Source organism: Oncorhynchus nerka, linkage group LG2 (genome assembly GCF_034236695.1).
Source record: "Oncorhynchus nerka isolate Pitt River linkage group LG2, Oner_Uvic_2.0, whole genome shotgun sequence".
Lineage (NCBI taxonomy): Eukaryota > Metazoa > Chordata > Actinopteri > Salmoniformes > Salmonidae > Oncorhynchus > Oncorhynchus nerka.
In genome coordinates, this window is record NC_088397.1 from 85,698,259 (window position 1) to 85,717,387 (window position 19,129).

At 45.9% G+C, this 19,129-nt stretch overlaps 1 protein-coding gene across 1 annotated transcript in view; it reads left to right on the top strand.

Annotated features, from left to right (window-relative positions):
- The window catches only part of LOC115144040 (protein CBFA2T2-like), an 86,526-nt gene that overhangs the window by 61,593 nt on the left and 5,804 nt on the right, over positions 1-19,129 (top strand). Inside the window, 7 exon segments of the mRNA XM_065004098.1 lie at positions 5,424-5,620; positions 6,470-6,504; positions 6,507-6,722; positions 14,810-14,895; positions 16,666-16,963; positions 18,151-18,219; positions 18,716-18,906. Of these exon segments, the coding sequence (XP_064860170.1) occupies positions 5,424-5,620; positions 6,470-6,504; positions 6,507-6,722; positions 14,810-14,895; positions 16,666-16,963; positions 18,151-18,219; positions 18,716-18,906 (1,092 nt within the window).

Sequence of the window (19,129 nt, forward strand, 5' to 3'; positions counted from 1 at the left end):
GAAATTGGAATCGGAGATTTAATTTATTGCCTTTCAGTCGTTCCCAATGTAACAATGCAGTTGTATGACTTAACGAGCGACAGGGGTTGTTTTATTGGGCTTTTGAGTAACTTTGCAACATGGGGGCCTGAAATAGTAGTATTTTTAAGAGCTACCCTCATGAGACCTGAGCATAAATCTTCCAACCAGTCACATTTCTCGCTGTTATTGCTAGATTTTTCAGCTGGTGAAAATCTGCTCTTTTTCCACTGGTTACCTCATTTTTCCCGAAACCACAACTGTCTGAAAACATATCAGAGATGAATTTTCGTAATTTACGATGCCCCTCAACTTCTCCTCCTCTCTCTCTCTCTCCATCCGTAGCACCATTGTGGCAGAGAGAGAGAGAGAGAGAGCTCGGAAGTGTGAAACATGACTATAAACCATTCTCTTCTTTTATGGGGCTCTGTGTCGCATTAAATGAAGGCAGTCATTCAGGTTTGCCCGGCTTCGCCAATCTCACGTCCGTCCAGCAGAAAAAGAGACCGGCGCTTAACTGACAGACAACATATGTGTCGAGAGGCCCTAGGTAGGAGACGAGAGGCCCTAGGTAGGGGTCGAGAGGCCCTAGGTAGGGGACGAGGGGCCCTAGGTAGGGGTCGAAATGCCCTAGGTAGGGGTCGAGAGGCCCTAGGTAGGGGTTGAGAGGCCCTAGGTAGGGGTTGAGAGGCCCTAGGTAGGGGTTGAGAGGCGGGTAAGGAAGGGGATAAAGAGAGGGGGCAAGGATCTTAAGTGGAGAAGGGGGGAATGAGGAAGTGCATGTAATTATAAGCACACTTGGGCCTGTTGTTCATTAAGGATGGAAATAGAGAGGGAGGGGAATTCCTTTACTTCATTCTGCCTCTGCTCATCGCTTGTCCTCTCTCTCTCTCTCTCTCTCTCTCTCTCTCTCTCTCTCTCTCTCCCTCCCTCCCTCCCTCTCTCTCTCTCTCTCTCTTTCTCTCTCTTTCACACAGACACACACAGGTCAAGTTGTATAATTTTGTAGAATTAAATTGCTGCGTTTGTACTGTATATTTATGTATCTTATTTATCACACATGGGAAATCTGTCAGACAGCGGAAGAGCTGCTGCGGCAGCATCTTGTGCTGCTTTCAAGACAACTGGGAACAAATACGAGGTCAAATCATGACATCAGTGATCTTCAGGTTGGAATGTCGGAACTCTAGAAAGAGGCCAGAGTTCCTGAGTTGGAATTACGAGTTGGATGACCGTTCAAAACTATTTTTCCCAGTCTGAGTTCGTTTTTATCCCAGTTTCCAGTTGTCTTGAACGCACTAAGGTCGGAGATTTCCAAGTTCCCCGTTGTTTGAACGCGGCATCAAACGGCAACATTTTGATAACATATAATGAATTGTTTGAAACCTGAATGTTTTAATACATATTATGAGGCATGTCTTACCTTGCTTCAAAGTAGTCTATTAGATTTCCTATCTTTCGACATCTCTAATGGATATTTTCATCTCTGTCACATGAAACCGCTTGCATGTGCAGTGCCCGTTTGACAATGGTGTTTTCCAACTATTTGCATTATGGAACAAACATTTGTGCGTAGCCTACTGCCTTGTGCACGTTGCTGCACTTATAATGTGAAGAAAAAATAGTTGATCAACATTTTAAGCTAAACGTTCTGATCTGTTGCATCAGACTCATTGCTTTTTAACATTTGCTTCATGCAGCCTAGGTTTCCTAGGCCTACTGGTTGTATGAATGTGGGATCTATCGTCCCACAACTGTTCCGGAGTCAGTTTGAAATAGGTTATTTCTTTCTCCACAAGCTGACCAGTAGAATAGATAGCCTAAACTTTTCTACTATAGTAGATTGACATAGGCTAGTGATTTTGCTGTTCGTTACTCGTCTTGTTGGATGACGAAAAGTAAATGTGGACAGTCAAAAGTCCGGCGCCACATTTTCCTAAAGTAAACCCTGATCTGAAGTGAGGTTTGGGGTTTGGGGGTTGTGGTCGGGGTTTGCGGTTGTGGTTTGGGGTTGTGGTTTGCGGTTTGCGGTTTGCGGTTGTGGTTTGGGGTGGTTGTCCATCTCTACATAGTGATGAGTGATGGACTGTGTGTTTGGGTGTTTCAGTGATTTAGTGAAAGCAACAGAAACAGTCAGGGAGGGGCTGAAACAGTCAGGGGCTGAAACAGTCAGGGGCAGAAACAGTCAGGGGCTGAAACAGTCAGGGGGCAGAAACAGTCAGGGGCAGAAACAGTCAGGGGGCTAAAACAGTCAGGGGGCTGAAACAGTCAGGGGGCAGAAACAGTCAGGGGCTGAAACAGTCAGGGGCTGAAACAGTCAGGGGGCTGAAACAGTCAGGGGGCAGAAACAGTCAGGGGCTGAAACAGTCAGGGGCTGAAACAGTCAGGGGCTGAAACAGTCAGGGGCTGAAACAGTCAGGGGGCAGAAACAGTCAGGGGGCAGAAACAGTCAGGGGGCTGAAACAGTCAGGGGCAGAAACAGTCAGGGGGCAGAAACAGTCAGGGGGCTGAAACAGTCAGGGAGCAGAAACAGTCAGGGTGCTGAAACAGTCAGGGGGCAGAAACAGTCAGGGGGCTGAAACAGTCAGGGGGCAGAAACAGTCAGGGGGCTGAAACAGTCAGGGTGCAGAAACAGTCAGGGGGCTGAAACAGTCAGGGGGCAGAAACAGTCAGGGGGGTGAAACAGTCAGGGAGCAGAAAAAGTCAGGTGGCTGAAACAGTCAGGGGGCAGAAACAGTTAGGGGCCTAACGCTTATCAGGCGAGGGAGAGGGTATGTGAGTGTGTGTGCCAGTGTGTGTGCGAATGTGTGGGCACGTGTTTGTGCATGTGTGAGAGAGAGTGTGTCTGTTCTCCAGGCGTCTCTCTCAAGGAGAGATCTGTTGTATGTCTCCTTCTGGGCTTCCTCAGTGACACATTTCTGTCTAGTGTCTCTGCCATATCGCCATGCCGTTTCCGTGACGTCCTACAATATGTAAATAAGTCGTGGGCGCGTTTCAGGATTTTCACGTGAAAACATCACTTTATGATAATTTTGTGGGCATGTCAGTTGGATTTAATAGGACCTTTACTTTGCATTTGCACAAGATCAGATAAGGGTATTGCATTTTTGTTCCTGTGGTGTGAACTTTTATTTATTTAACCTTTATTTAAGGCAAGTCAGTTAAGAACAAATTCTTATTTACAATGACGGCCTACCAAAAGTCCTCATGCGGGGACGCGGGCTGGGATAAAAATAAAAATAAATTAAATAAAAATATAGGACAAAACACATCACGACAAGAGAGACAACACTACATAAAGAGAGACCTAAGACAACAACATTGCATGGCAGCAACACATGACAACACAGCATGGTAGCAACACAACATGGCAGCAACACATGACAACACAGCATGGTAGCAACACAACATGGCAGCAGCACAAAACACTGTACAAACATTATAGAGACGACAATACATCACGCAAAGCAGCCACAACTGTCAGTAAGAGTGTCCATGATTGAGTCTTTCAATGAAGAGATGGAGATAAAACTGTCCAGTTTGAGTGTTTGTTGCAGCTCGTTCCAATCGCTAGTTGCAGTGAACTGAAAAGATGAGCGACCCAGGGATGTGTGTGCTTTGGAGACCTTTAACAGAATGTGACTCTACGGAACGGATGTGTGAGTGAGGAGGATGAGGACTGCTGTAGATATCTCATATAGGGGGGAGTGAGGCCTAAGAGGGTTTTATAAATAAGCATCAACCAGTGGGTCTTGCGATGGGTATACAGAGATGACCAGTTTACAGAGGAGTATAGAGTGCAGTGATGTGTCCTATAAAGAGTATTGGTGGCAAATCTGATGGCCGATAGGTAAAGAACATCTAGCCGCCCGAGAGCACCCTCACTTGCCGATCTATAAATCTGAATCAGGGTTAGTTTGGCAGCTGGGGTGAAAGAGGAGAGATTACGATAAAGGAAACCAAGTATAGATTTAACTTTACCGTCTAGCCATACTCCCAAGTACTTGTATGAGGTGACTACCTCAAGCTCTAAACCCTGAGAGGTAGTAATCACACCTGTGGGGAGAGGAGCATTCTTCTTATCAAACCACATGACCTTTGTTTTGGAGGTGTTCAGAACAAGGTTAAGGGTAGAGAAAGCTTGTTGGTCACTAAGAAAGCTTTGTTGTAGAGCGTTTAACACAAAATCCGGGGAGGGGCCAGCTGAGTATAAGACTGTATCATCTACATATAAATGGATGAGAGAGCTTCCTACAGCCTGAGCTATATTGTTGATGTAAATTGAGAAGAGCATTGGGCCGAGTATCGAGCCTTGGGGTACTCCCCTGGTGACAGGCAGTGGCTGAGACAGCAGATGTTCTGACATTATACACTGCACTCTTTGAGAGAGGTAGTTAGCAAACCAGGCCAAAGACCCCTCAGAGACACCAATACTTCTTAGCCAGCTCACAAGAATGGAATGGTCTACCGTATCAAAAGCTTTGGGCAAGTCAATAAAAATAGCAGCAAAACATTGCTTGGAATCAAGGGCAATGGTGGCATCATTGAGGACCTTTAAGGTTGCATTGACACATTCATAACCTGAGCGGAAACCAGATTGCATTCCAGAGAGAATAGTATAGACGAAGAGACAGGCTTGGCGATGATGGGGGCAGCAACCTTAAAGAAGAAAGGGTGGCCCAGATGTTTTTTGGGGGACAAGTTTAAGGAGCTCCTTTAGCCCCTTTGATTCAGTGACCGCCTGCAGGGAGAAACTTTGTAGCGGGCCAGGGGAAAAAGAGGGAGGAGCATCGGGGCTAGTTGCATTAGAAGGGGTGGGGGATGAGGAAATGTTGGACGGGCAAGAATGCATGGCTGAGTCAAATAGGAATCCTGACTTAATGAAGTGGTGATTAAAGAGCTCAGCCATGTGTTTCTTGTCAGTAACAACCACATCATCAACATTAAGGGACATGGGCAGCTGTGAGGAGGGTTTATTCTCCAGGTTTTTAACAGTTTTCTAGAACTTCTTGGGGTTAGACCCACAGAGAGAGAACTGCTCCTTACAGCTGTGATAGCTGTAGTTGGATTGTGGAAGCTCTGACGAAACTGCATATGAAAACAAATGAGGAAAATACTGCTCCTAGCTTCTACCTACTAGCTTCTCTCTGTTTCTCTTTCTCCTATCTGTCTGTCTGTCTCTCTGTCGGTCTTTCTCTCTCCTGGTTCTGTCTTTCTCTGTCATTTTCCTCTGTTTATCTGTCTGTCTCTCTCTGCCTTTCTCTCTGCCTCTCTCTCTCTCTCCATCTGTCTGTCTCACTCTCTCTTTTGGCTGTGTGTTAATGCAACACCATGTTTCAAATTACACTCACCTCCGTCCTCACCCTCTCCTCCTATCTCTCCACCGCCTCTCTTCTCCTCTCCAGGCCAACCTGCCCCTGCTGCAGAGAGAGTTGCTCCACTGTGCGCGTGCGGCCAAGCAGACCCCAGCCCAGTACCTATCCCAACACGAGCACCTCCTACTCAGCACTACTCTGGCCTCGCCCCCCGACTCCTCGGAACTGCTACTGGAGCCCAGCGAGAGAGAGAGAAACCCGACAGTTAAGAGACACAGTCCTAACAGGTAGCTATGTTCAGTAGAGATACAGACAGTTAAGAGACACCGTCTCTTGGCGGCAGTCACCTAGACTGGTGGTTTTTGAACCTCTCCTCGGGACCCCAAGACATTTCACAACTGACAGAGACATGTACACATACACAACTGCCAAAATACGTCAAGCCCTCATCTACTCACCCCCACTCTCACACCATCCCTCACGCTTTCCTCTCCTCTCTCATCCCCCACCCTATCCTCTCCTCTCTCATCCCTCACCCTGTCCTCTCCTCTCTCATCCCTCACCCTGTCCTCTCCTCTCTCATCCCTCACCCTGTCCTCTCCTCTCTCATCCCTCACCCTGTCCTCTCCTCTCTCATCCCTCACCCTGTCCTCTCTTCTCTCATCCCCCACCCTGTCCTCTCCTCTCTCATCCCTCACCCTGTCCTCTCCTCTCTCATCCCTCACCCTGTCCTCTCCTCTCTCATCCCCACCCTGTCCTCTCCTCTCTCATCCCTCACCCTGTCCTCTCCTCTCTCATCCCTCACCCTGTCCTCTCCTCTCTCATCCCCCACCCTGTCCTCTCCTCTCTCATCCCTCACCCTGTCCTCTCCTCTCTCATCCTCACCCTGTCCTCTCCTCTCTCATCCCTCACCCTGTCCTCTCCTCTCTCATCCCCCACCCTGTCCTCTCCTCTCTCATCCCTCACACTGTCCTCTCCTCTCTCATCCCTTACCCTGTCCTCTCCTCTCTCATCCCTCACCCTGTCCTCTCCTCTCTCATCCCCCACCCTGTCCTCTCCTCTCTCATCCCTCACCCTGTCCTCTCCTCTCTCATCCCTCATCCTGTCCTCTCCTCTCTCATCCCTCTCTCCTGCAGGGGAAAAGAGAACGGCTTCCACGAGCGCCCCCCCGCCCCCTGGAGCCCCCAGCTAAGCGCATCTGCACCATCAGCCCGGCGCCCCGCCATAGCCCGGCCAACCCCCTGCCCCTCAGCGCTCAGCTGCACCCCACGCCGCCCCCTCTGCAGCACTACGCCCTTGAGGACATCAGCGCCCCCCATCTGCTGCACCGGGAGAGCAGCCACCGGATACTGGAGCTCCGCGAGCTCAAGGACAGGCCTAGACTACCTGGTAAATAGTTCATACAGACACAAATACATATGGTACATCGTTTTATATTACATTTTGTTACTTACATTTTATTTTAACAGGGAAATCATATTGAGACCAAGGCCTCTTTTACAAGTGAGCCCTGCACACAATCATACAAATTCACAACATTTACAATTTCAACGCAATAAAAACATACAATATTAACAAGCAGTTAAAGTTACAGGATACTGGAGCTATGGGAGCTAGCTACCTAGTTGTATACAGGAACACATTCACACACACACACACACACACACACACACACACACACACAAAATAAATACAACCCAGATGCTTATTCAAACTCACAAGGGTTTAGGCCCACATGAACAGATATAGCTGGGCTCCTTCATTCTCTGACATTCAACCCTCTGATGTTTTCCATAACACTTCACCAACCAACACTGAGGTTCCCTCATAAAACAGAACTCTCTCACCAACCAACACTGAGGTTCCCTCATAAAACAGAACTCTCTCACCAACCAACACTGAGGTTCCCTCATAAAAGAGAACTCTCTCACCAACCAACACTGAGGTTCCCTCATAAAACAGAACTCTCTCACCAACCAACACTGAGGTTCCCTCATAAAAGAGAACTCTCTCACCAACCAACACTGAGGTTCCCTTATAAAACATAACTCTATCACCACCCACACTGAGGTTCCCTCATAAAACATAACTCTCTCACCAACCAACACTGAGGTTCCCTCATAAAACATAACTCTCTCACCAACCAACACTGAGGTTCCCTTATAAAACATAACTCTATCACCACCCACACTGAGGTTCCCTCATAAAACATAACTCTCTCACTCACACACAAACAGCCTATAGTACGGTCAATATGAACGCTGCTAATGGGTGGTCTCTGTGTGAGTGCGCGTGTGTGTGTGTGTGTGTGTGTGTGTGTGTGTGTGTGTGTGTGTGTGTGTGTGTGTGTGTGTGGACATGCACAGCTAAGTGCATAGAAGCTCTCAGAAGATCATAAATCTATGGGCCCACATGTGTTTAGACAGTGTGCCCAACTACCCAGGAAGTAGAGTACCTTTGAGTCTCTATGGAGAGAGAGAGGATTGTATCTAGTTCATTGTAGATCTGCGTGCCATCTGGTCCTTGTCAATGGCCAGATGGGACGCAGATATACACACAAGGTAGACGCACACATGTGCGTGCACATGCACACACACATAAACACAGAGGCAAACATGCATGCTCACACACACACACACACACACACACACACACACACACACTATTCACCCCCCACTACATACAGTGCCCTAAGGAAACAACAGTAGTGTTGAAGCTGAAGCAAGGAAGGCAGTCAAAAAACCATCCTAAGGAATAAGGTTTTGAAGTGTCTGTCCTATATCGATATATAAGAAAGCTCAGGAAATGCTTTCGTTTTTTTTGGGCACAAAACTACCTCCATACTCCATTTGTTTGAATGGGTTACCTTCAGATGAAGGTTTAATATCTATCTATATATATATATATATATATATACATATATATATATATATATATATATATATATATACATATATATATATATATAATATATATCTCCATACTTCCATTTTGTTTGTTGGGGTTACCTTCAGATGAAATAAACGGGAACAACATCGTGTTCACGAGAGTCTCCCCTTTCCATAGAATGGTCATAATAGTTTTTAGACCAAACCATTCGGACGCTACTAACGCTTTTGTTAAAATACCAATTTTCAGGATGTCTCATGGTCTGACATGGTCCGATGCAGAAGGGCAACATCGGAGGATGTGGCGGATTGAGACGCAGCCCATGCAATATCTCTATCTTAAATTGACATATTTTGATGTTTTTTTTTTTGTTATGTTACTTAGACTGACGCACATGTGACTCAATAGACTCTTAAGGATTAACGTAGAAGATGGGTGTTGTTTAAAGCAGAGAAGGGGTGTTGTTTAAAGCAGAGAAGAGGTATTGTTTAAAGCAGAGAAGGGGTATTGTTTAAAGCAGAGAAGGGATATTATTTAAAGCAGAGAAGGGGTGTTGTTTAAAGCAGAGAAGAGGTATTGTTTAAAGCAGAGAAGAGGTATTGTTTAAAGCAGAGAAGAGGTATTGTTTAAGGCAGAGAAGAGGTATTGTTTAAAGCAGAGAAGAGGTATTGTTTAAAGCAGAGAAGGGGTGTTGTTTAAAGCAGAGAAGGGGTATTATTTAAAGCAGAGAATAGGTATTGTTTAAAGCAGAGAATAGGTATTGTTTAAAGCAGAGAAGGGGTATTATTTAAAGCAGAGAAGGGGTATTATTTAAAGCAGAGAAGAGGTATTATTTAAAGCAGAGAAGAGGTATTGTTTAAAGCAGAGAAGGGGTATTATTTAAAGCAGAGAAGGGGTGTTGTTTAAAGCAGAGAAGGGGTATTATTTAAAGCAGAGAAGGGGTGTTGTTTAAAGCAGAGAAGAGGTATTGTTTAAAGCAGAGAAGGGGTATTATTTAAAGCAGAGAAGGGGTATTGTTTAAAGCAGAGAATAGGTATTGTTTAAAGCAGAGAAGGGGTATTATTTAAAGCAGAGAAGGGGTATTATTTAAAGCAGAGAAGAGGTATTATTTAAAGCAGAGAATAGGTATTGTTTAAAGTTGAGAAGGGGTATTATTTAAAGCAGAGAAGGGGTGTTGTTTAAAGCAGAGAAGGGGTATTATTTAAAGCAGAGAAGGGGTGTTGTTTAAAGCAGAGAAGAGGTATTGTTTAAAGCAGAGAAGGGGTATTATTTAAAGCAGAGAAGGGGTATTGTTTAAAGCAGAGAAGAGGTGTTGTTTAAAGCAGAGAAGGGGTATTATTTAAAGCAGAGAAGGGGTATTGTTTAAAGCAGAGAAGGGGTATTGTTTAAAGCAGAGAAGAGGTATTATTTAAAGCAGAGAAGAGGTATTGTTTAAAGCAGAGAAGGGGTATTATTTAAAGCAGAGAAGGGGTGTTGTTTAAAGCAGAGAAGGGGTATTATTTAAAGCAGAGAAGGGGTGTTGTTTAAAGCAGAGAAGAGGTATTGTTTATAGCAGAGAAGGGTTATTATTTAAAGCAGAGAAGGGGTATTATTTAAAGCAGAGAAGGGGTATTGTTTAAAGCAGAGAAGGGGTATTGTTTAAAGCAGAGAAGAGGTGTTGTTTAAAGCAGAGAAGGGGTATTATTTAAAGCAGAGAAGGGGTATTGTTTAAAGCAGAGAAGGGGTATATTTTAAAGCAGAGAAGATGTATTATTTAAAGCAGAGAAGAGGTGTTGTTTAAAGCAGAGAAGCGGTATTGTTTAAAGCAGAGAAGGGGTATTATTTAAAGCAGAGACGAGGTATTGTTTAAAGCAGAGAAGGGGTATTATTTAAAGCAGAGAAGGGGTATTATTTAAAGCAGAGAAGGGGTGTTGTTTAAAGCAGAGAAGAGGTATTGTTTAAAGCAGAGAAGAGGTATTGTTTAAAGCAGAGAAGGGGTATTGTTTAAAGCAGAGAAGGGTATTATTTAAAGCAGAGAATGGTATTATTTAAAGCAGAGAAGGGTATTATTTAAAGCAGAGAAGGGTATTATTTAAAGCAGAGAAGGGGTATTATTTAAAGCAGAGAAGGGGTATTGTTTAAATCAGAGAAGGGGTATTATTTAAAGCAGAGAAGGGGTGTTGTTTAAAGCAGAGAAGGGTATTATTTAAAGCAGAGAAGGGGTATTGTTTAAAGCAGAGAAGGGGTGTTGTTTAAAGCAGAGAAGGGGTGTTGTTTAAAGCAGAGAAGGGGTATTGTTTAAAGCAGAGACGGGTATTATTTAAAGCAGAGAAGGGGTGTTGTTTAAAGCAGAGAAGGGTATTATTTAAAGCAGAGAAGGGGTATTGTTTAAAGCAGAGAAGGGGTGTTGTTTAAAGCAGAGAAGGGGTGTTGTTTAAAGCAGAGCCTGACTGATATGGGATTTTTGGATCCGATACGATTCCAATTGTAGAGTAGAAATATTAACAGATAACTGATATATCTGGCAATATTTTTATTATAGCTGGAATGAAATCCATTTTCCTGTATGGATTGGGCTTAAAACAGCCCTGCTAAAATACTCAGAAAGATGATTTCTTACATTTGAGGAAATAACATTTTAGGAGCACCAGAAAGACAATCTGTCTTACTCTAGTGAAAGGAGGATAAACTGCTCTGATTCTAGCAAAACAATTGCCTAGGCTCTGAAGACTGAGCAACTCATGCTAGCCAGCTGGAAAACAACAATATAAGACACATTTTCAATGAATTGGTATTTAGCTATCGTTTCCTCAATTATAGTGCTGTAGCCACAGAATTCTGGTAACTGTTAGTTGTCACTTGAAAGGAAAAATATCAATAAAAAATTCACCATTGGCACAGCGCTACCTCTCGTCCCAAACGTTGCCCCAGTGAGCGGTCCTTACTATCTGTGATCCTTGGGACGTCCATACCCCATTGAAGTTGACATTTAATATAGTTACGATAAGGGTTTGGGTTAGGGTTAAGGTTTAGCTGTGATGCCCCAAGGATCCCGGATAGCACTAACCTTCGGTGAACTGCGTCACGTATTCTCATACAGTTATTTATTTAACTAGGCAAGTCAGTTAAGAACAAATTCTTATTTTCAATGACAGCCTAGGAACAGTGACAGAACAGTGACAAAACGACAGATTTGTACCTTGTCAGCTCGGGGGTTTGAACTTGCAACCTTCCAGTTACTAGTCCAACGCTCTAACCACTAGGCTACCCTGCTGGCCCAGTTATAGTTAACTAGATCTCACCGTGGAAATGCGGGTGGCGAAACATGAATTTGGACCCTGACAAGTGACAACCCATACATCAAAACATATCTATGAAGCGCTACTTTGTAACCTGCTATGTTTTTGTGTGTGTGTGTGTGTCTGAAAACATTTGAATTACAGAGTTTGAGGGAAAAAAACCTTCGCAAAGAGCAAATATAACACCAGATTTCGCGGGCTTCACTAAAGCCTAAGGACTGTAACGTTACCGTTACCGCAGAGTTGGACGTTCTTAGCACGTCACGTACTTTACATTTGAGCATAGCATCCATTATTTGTCACGACACCCAACACCCTACCATGACACTTTACCTAACAGTATATAGCCAGCATGGGCGCAATTTAGGTTTTTGCAGATTATGAGTCAACCCACACATCACTACTGCACCAAACATCTTAGTTAGATGTCAAATTGCGCGACTAAGATCTCCTCAACAAAATACTTCCAAATTAACGACAGATTTATTGAGTTCCATTAGAATCATTCAGACTATTTTGAGGAACTGTATACTGCTACGGTGTCTCAAGATGGACAACTTGCCGCTGTTTTCTTGTTTTTCCAAGCAAAGGTCTTTTAAGGGCGTATGCGAGCACACTGGTTCCGTTAGCCAAACTCGGCTAGGCCGCAGCCGAACCGAAGCATGTGGAAGGCTTGAGTGTGTGTGTGTGTGTATGTGTGTGTGTGTGTGTGTGTGTGTCTTTTTAGGTTGTCTAATGTGTGTTTTTGTCTCTGAGTGTTTGCGTGTGTGCCCCCACCCCCAGCTCCTCCTAACCAGAGCGGGTGTCAGCTCCACTTAGCCAGGGGGAATCTGTGTGAAGAAGTGGGCCTGCTCCACTCAGCCTGAGCGGCTCCCCGCTGGAATGCTGCTAGCTCCAGACCAGGGGGAGGGAAGGCCCACTCCTCCCCGACAGTTACCCAGCCAGGGGAGCCCAATGGGGGGCATGGATGAGGAGGAGAGGGGGGTGGTGGTGGTTTTACACTGACAGCTGACCTCCAGATGTGGGGCCGTCTGCTGTGGCTGGGCCGGAGTCTGGTTCTCATCAAAAGGCCTTTCTCTTTCTGTCTTTTAATATCTCTTTTTGTCTTTTAATCTCTCTTTCTCTAACTTTCATCCCCCCTCTCTCTCTTTCCTGTGTAAAACCTAAACATTCCACCTCTCTCTCTCTTTCTCTCTGTTTTTTACCTCCTTTTACTCTTTCCTTGTTTTTACGACCCCCCCACTTGTCTTCAGTAGGATACATCTATTTTTCTCTCTATCGCTTTGTCTTTTCTAACTGGCTTCATTTTCTCCCTTCTCTCCTTTGAGTTGGCTACTCTTTTTCTTTCTCTTGTGTTTAAGGGAGCGAGATGGTAAAGCCCATCTTGTCACTAAGCTATGATCATGACATGGAATAGCGTTGTGAAATCTGACCATCCACTGCTTCATTGTGGCATAACTATTACGATTATGTTTCATGTTAATAGACTTTCAAATCCAATTGTATTGGTCACATACACATATTTAGCAGATGTAATTGTGGGTGTAGCGAAGTGCTTGTGTTTCTAGCTCCAACAGTGCAGTAATATCTAACAATTCACAACAATGCACACAAATAAAAAGTAGTAAGATGGTATTAAGAAATATTGAAATATTAGAACGAGCAATGTCGGAGTCCGGAGTATAAATATAAACAGTGCCTTCAGAAAGTATTCAGGCCCCTTGACTTTTTCCACATTTTGTTAAGTTACAGCCTTCATCTAAAATGGATCAAATAAAATAAAATACTCACCAATCTACACACAATACCCCGTAATCAAAAATAAAAACAGAAATACCTTATTTACGTAAGTATTCAGACCATTTGCTATGAGACTTGAAAGTGAGCTCATGTGCATCCTACTTCCATTGATCATCCTTGATGTTTCTACAACTTGATTGGAGTCCAACTGTAGTCAATGTAATTGATTGGACATGATTTGGAAAGGCACACACCTGTTTAAAAAGGTCCCACAGTTGACAGCGCATGTCAGAGCAAAAAACAAGACATGAGGTCGAAGGAATTGTCCGTAGAGCTCAGATACAGGACTGTGTCGAGGCACAGGTCTGGGGAAGGGTAACAAAATATTTCTGCAGCATTGAAGGTCCCCAAGAACACAGTGGCCTCCATCATTCTTAAATGGAAGAAGTTTGGAACCACCAAGACTCTTCCTAAAGCTGGTCTCCCGGTCAAACTGAGCAATCGTGGAAGAAGGGCCTTGATCAGGGAGATGACCAAGTACCCGATGGTCACTCTGACCGAGCTCTAGAGTTCCTCTGTGGAGATGGGAGAACCTTCCAGAAGGACAACCATCTCTGCAGCACTCCACCAATAAGGCCTTTATGGTAGTGTGGCCAGATGGACGCCACTCATCAGTAAAAGGAACATGACAGTTCGCTTGGAGTTTGCCAAAAGGCAAGATTCTCAGACCACGAGAAACAAGATTCTCTGGTCTGATGAAACCAAGATTAAACTCTTTGGCCTGAATGCCAAGCGTCACGTCTGGAGGAAACCTGGCACCATCCCTACGGTGAAGCATGGTGGTGGCAGCATCATGCTGTGGGGATGTTTTTCAGTGGCAGGGACTGGGAGACTAGTCAGGGTCGAGGCAAAGATGAACAGAGCCTTCCAACAGGACAACGACCTTAAGCACACAATTGAGACAATGCAGGAGTGGCTTCGGGACAAGTTTCTGAATATCCTTGAGTGGCCCAGCCAGAATCCAGACTTGAACCCTATCAAACATCTCTGGAGAGACCTAAAAATAGCAGTGCAGCAACGTTCCCCATCCAGTGCAGCAACATTCCCACCCTGACAGAGCTTGAGAAGATCTGCAGAGAAGAATGGGAGAAACTCCCCAAATACAGGTGTGCCAAGCTTATAGCGTCATGTCCAAGAAGACTCGAGGCTGTAATCGCTGCAAAAGCTGAATACTTATGTAAATGTTATATTTCAGTTTATTTTATGTGATAAATTAGCAAAAAATGTAAACTGTTTTTGCTTTGTCATTATGGGGTATTGTGTGTAGATTGATGAAGGGGGAAAAACTATTTAATACACTATAGAATAAGGCTTTAACCTAACAAAGTGGAAAAAGTCAAGGGGGTCTGAATACTTTCCAAAGGAACTATATATAGAGTGAGTGTGTGTGTGTGAATGGGATCTATAGACCCCCCTCTTCGCTCTGCCTCACTTCCCGTGATAGTAATTTGTTATGATGGATTCTGTAACATTACGTTCCTCTTTAATTTTTCTCGTCTTTCCAATCAGGCACTAACGGGGGCTACCGCGAGGAGCCCGTGGACCACAGGCTGACAGACAGAGAGTGGGCAGATGAGTGGAGGCATCTGGATCATGTAAGTACTGCTGCTGACAGCAGCCGTCGCTGCCGACCACTGGCACTACTAGTGCTGTAGTAACTCTTACTGTCTGGCGGAGCCATCGAAGCTTTGTCACACTTGGTGTCCCGTTCACAGTGGCAGACTTTTGTTTAAGGCCATTTTCTGTCAACATCAGAGAGCCATGTATTGAATTGTGTGGCCCAAAGTAGGAGTCCTACCCAATGAAATAAAGCCACGATATCCATTGAGTGTACAAAACATTATGAAAACCTGCTCTTTCTATGACATAGACTGACCATGTGAATCCAGGTGAAACTATGATCCCTTATTGATGTCACTTGTTAAAATCTACTTCAATCAGTGTAGATGAAGGGGAGGATACAGGTTGAAGACACGTTTTTTAACCTTGAGACAATTGAGACATGGATGTGCCATTCAGAGGGTGAATGGGTAAGACAAAAGATTGAACTGAACGGGTTATGGTAGTAGGTGCCAGGTACACCGGTTTGAGTAAAGAACTGCAATGCTGCTGTGTTTTTCACGCTCAACAGGTCAAATCAAAATGTATTGGTCACATACACATGTTTAGCAGATGTTATTGCGGGTGCAGCGAAATGCTTCTAAACATTTTCTGGGCGAATAGTGTAAGAAATAATACATAAAAAAATACTGCAACGTTTCCTAAGAGCTAGAAGCACGGCAGCCCTCTCTGTCAGCACCAAGAATGGTCCACCACCCAAAGGACATCCAGCCACAACTGTGAGAAGCATTGGAGTCAACATGGGCCAGTATCCCTGTGGAACACTTTCGACACTTTGTAGCGTTCATGCCCCGACGAATTGAGTCTGTTCTGAGGGCAAAAGTGGGGTGCAACTCAATATCAGGAAGGTGTTTTTAATGTTTTGTTTTGTATAAAGCAAATGTTTTATATATATATCTCATTCTCGGCAATATGTGTTGAGGCTCATCATGTACTCAGACTAAGACAATTGTAAACTAAATCATTGTTACTGGCCATGCATGTATCTTCAGAAATGGGCTATCAATATTAATATTTAGTTGCACAGTATCTGAGCAGTTTTAAAAAGAAAAACAATTAAGAATCTTCCTCTAAATGTCTCTTTTTCCCTCTCTCTCTCCTCTCCCTCTTGTCTCCCTCTCGTGTCTCCCTCTCCCTCTTGTGTCTCCCTCTCATCTCTCTCCCCTCATCTCTTTCTACCTCTCCCTCTTGTCTCCCTCTCGTGTCTCCCTCTCATCTCTCCCTCTCGTCTCTCCCTCTCGTCTCCCTCTCCCTCTCGTGTCTCCCTCTCGTGTCTCCCTCTCGTCTCTTTCTCCCTCTCGTCTCTTTCTCCCTCTCGTCTCTCTCCCTCTCGTCTCTCTCTCCCTCTCGTCTCTCTCTCCCTCTCGTCTCTCTCCCTCTCGTCTCTCTCCCTCTCGTCTCTCTCCCTCTCGTCTCTCCCTCTCGACTCTCCCTCTCATCTCTCCCCTCCCTCTCGTCTCTCCCTCTCGTCTCTCTCCCTCTCCGCTCTCTCCCTCTCGTCTCTCCCTCTCATCTCTCCCGCTTGTCTCTCTCCCTCTCGTCTCTCTCCCTCTCGTCTCGTCTCTCCCTCTCGTCTCTCTCCCTCTCGTCTCGTCTCTCCCTCTCGTCTCTCCCTCTCGTCTCTCTCCCTCTCGTCTCTCTCCCTCTCGTCTCTCCCTCTCGTCTCTCCCTCTCGTCTCTCTCCCTCTCGTCTCTCTCCCTCTCGTCTCTCTCCCTCTCGTCTCCCTCTCCCTCTCGTATCCTAGGTGTTGAACTGCATTGTGGAGATGGTGGAGAAGACACGTCGGTCGGTGGCTGTGCTGCGGCGCTGTCAGGAGTCGGACCGCGAGGAGCTCAACTACTGGCGGCGGCGCTCCAGCGAGCAGGAAGACCCCCGCAAGGGAGGGGCCGCCACCGTGCCCACCCCCTTCTCCAAGACCCACAGCCCCCACACAGCAGCCATTCCCGCCCCCTTCTCCAAGACCCACAGCCCCCACACAGCAGCCGTTCCCGCCCCCTTCTCCAAGACCCACAGCCCCCACACAACCGAGGGACTCAGCAGTGGTGGGTGGTATTTTATATTTACATGATAACTCTTATCATATCAAACTAAGTTCATTTCTCACCTTAGGAAATGTCCTTTTATATACATTTGTTGATCAGGTGTGTATCTTATCATATGTGAGTCCTGTCGAATCAATCAAGGGATAAGTGATAGCAATTAGTAGTCCCCTTGATGGTGAGCTGCTGAACTGAAGCAACTGTCACCAGCTACTGAGCCCTCACATAGTCACCATATAGGCTGCCATCTTGTGTTCATCTGCAGAACTACAACCATCAACACTACTACGGAGACATTTAGATTTTATACATACAGGACGCTTCCCAAATGGTGCCCTATTCCCTTTGAAATGCAATGCAGTTGACAGGGTTCCATAGGGCTCTGGTCAACAGTAGTGCACTATGTAGGGAATCGGGTGCCATTTGGGATGCAAGCACAGCCTTGCTGGCAGTGTTTATCTCTCAGCGCTCGTCTCTCCGGGGCTCATGCTGCCCCGTGGCCCCCAGACAGGTGCCAGCGCTGCTCTGTCCAGATCGGCCACAGAAGGCCGTACTGTAAGACCCAAATCTGGCTGCCCACAGCCCAGCCGGAGCGCCATCTGTGTGCTCAGCAGTGTGCCTGGCCACAGTGTACACAGCCCAAACGCAGCCTGGGCACCACAGAACTTGGGCATGGGCACCAGGTATTGAGCAGTATAGAGAGAGAGACAGAGAAGAGAGGGAGAGAAAACAGAGGGATGTAGAGAGAGAGAACAGACAGTATATAGCTACAGCTTGGTTGTTGGCCCCTCTGTGGTAGCCATTGTACTCACTATTCAAGCTGCCCGGCTATTCAGTTCAGTTGGACAACTGGGAAAGTTTTAATTTGGTTGGGCTAGCTATTGAGGGAAATTGTACATTTTAAGTAAATAGAGGATGATGCTAATCTAATTCTCTCTCTCTCTCCTCTCTCTCTCCCCTCTCTCTCTCCCCTCTCCCTCTCTCTCCTCTCTCTCTCTCTCTCTCCCTCTCCCTCTCTCTCTCTCTCTCTCCCTCTCTCTCTCCTCTCTCTCTCCCCTCTCTCTCTCCCCTCTCTCTCCTCTCTCTCTCTCCCCTCTCTCCCCTCTCTCCTCTCTCTCTCTCCCCTCTCTCCCCTCTCTCTCCCCTCTCTCTCTCCCCTCTCTCTTCTCTCTCTTCTTTCCATGCCACAGAATCCCAGAGAGACTTTGCGCCGCGACCAGGCTCAGGCTACGTGCCTGATGAGATCTGGAGAAAAGCTGGTAAGGCCTTGTACTACAGTGGTGTGTGTTTACTTGCTTGTCTGTGTGTCTCTGCCTGTGTGTGTGTGTGTGTGTGTGTGTGTGTGTGTGTGTGTGTGTGTGTGTGTGTGTGTGTGTGTGTCTGCACGTGTGCCTGTGCGTGTGTCTGTGTGTCTGCGTGTGTCTGCGTGTGTCTGTGCGTGTGCCTGTGTGTGTCTGTGCGTGTCTGTGCATGTCTGCGTGTGTCTGTGCGTGTGCCTGCGTGTGTCTGTGCGTGTGTCTGTGTGTCTGCGTGTGTCTGTGCGTGTGTCTGTGTGTCTGTGTGTCTGCGTGTGTCTGTGCGTGTGAGGCTGTGTGTGTGTTCTTCGTCTCTCTCCCTCCCCTCTCTCATTCTCTCTATCACACTAATTAAAAAACATTATTTAACAACATTTTATGTAAAGATCTCTTACAAAGTCTCTACTATATCCTGAACATACCACAACAATATAACCCGCCCCCCTTCTTTCCCACACAGAGGAGGCGGTGAACGAGGTGAAGCGTCAGGCCATGGACGAGGTCCAGAAAGCAGTGGCCGAGGCAGAGCACAAGGCCTTTGAGATGATCACGTCCGAGCGGGCCAAGATGGAGAAGACACTGTCCGAGGCCAAGAGGAAGGCCACGGAGGACGCCATCCAGGTCATCAATGAGCAGGAGGACTCAAGCGAGGTATGGAGGATATGTTAGTAGATAAGTACATCGCTGTATACACATATACTGTGAAGTGAGAGTCATAGTGAGAGTCATATGAATAATAGACAAAGCTGCAGGACATGTAGACACTACTGTGGTATTTACCTACCACTCCCCCAGTGAACTTAACTCTGTCCCTGTCCCCCACACACACCTCTCCTCCTATTAGTGAACTTAACTCTGTCCCTGTCCCCCACAC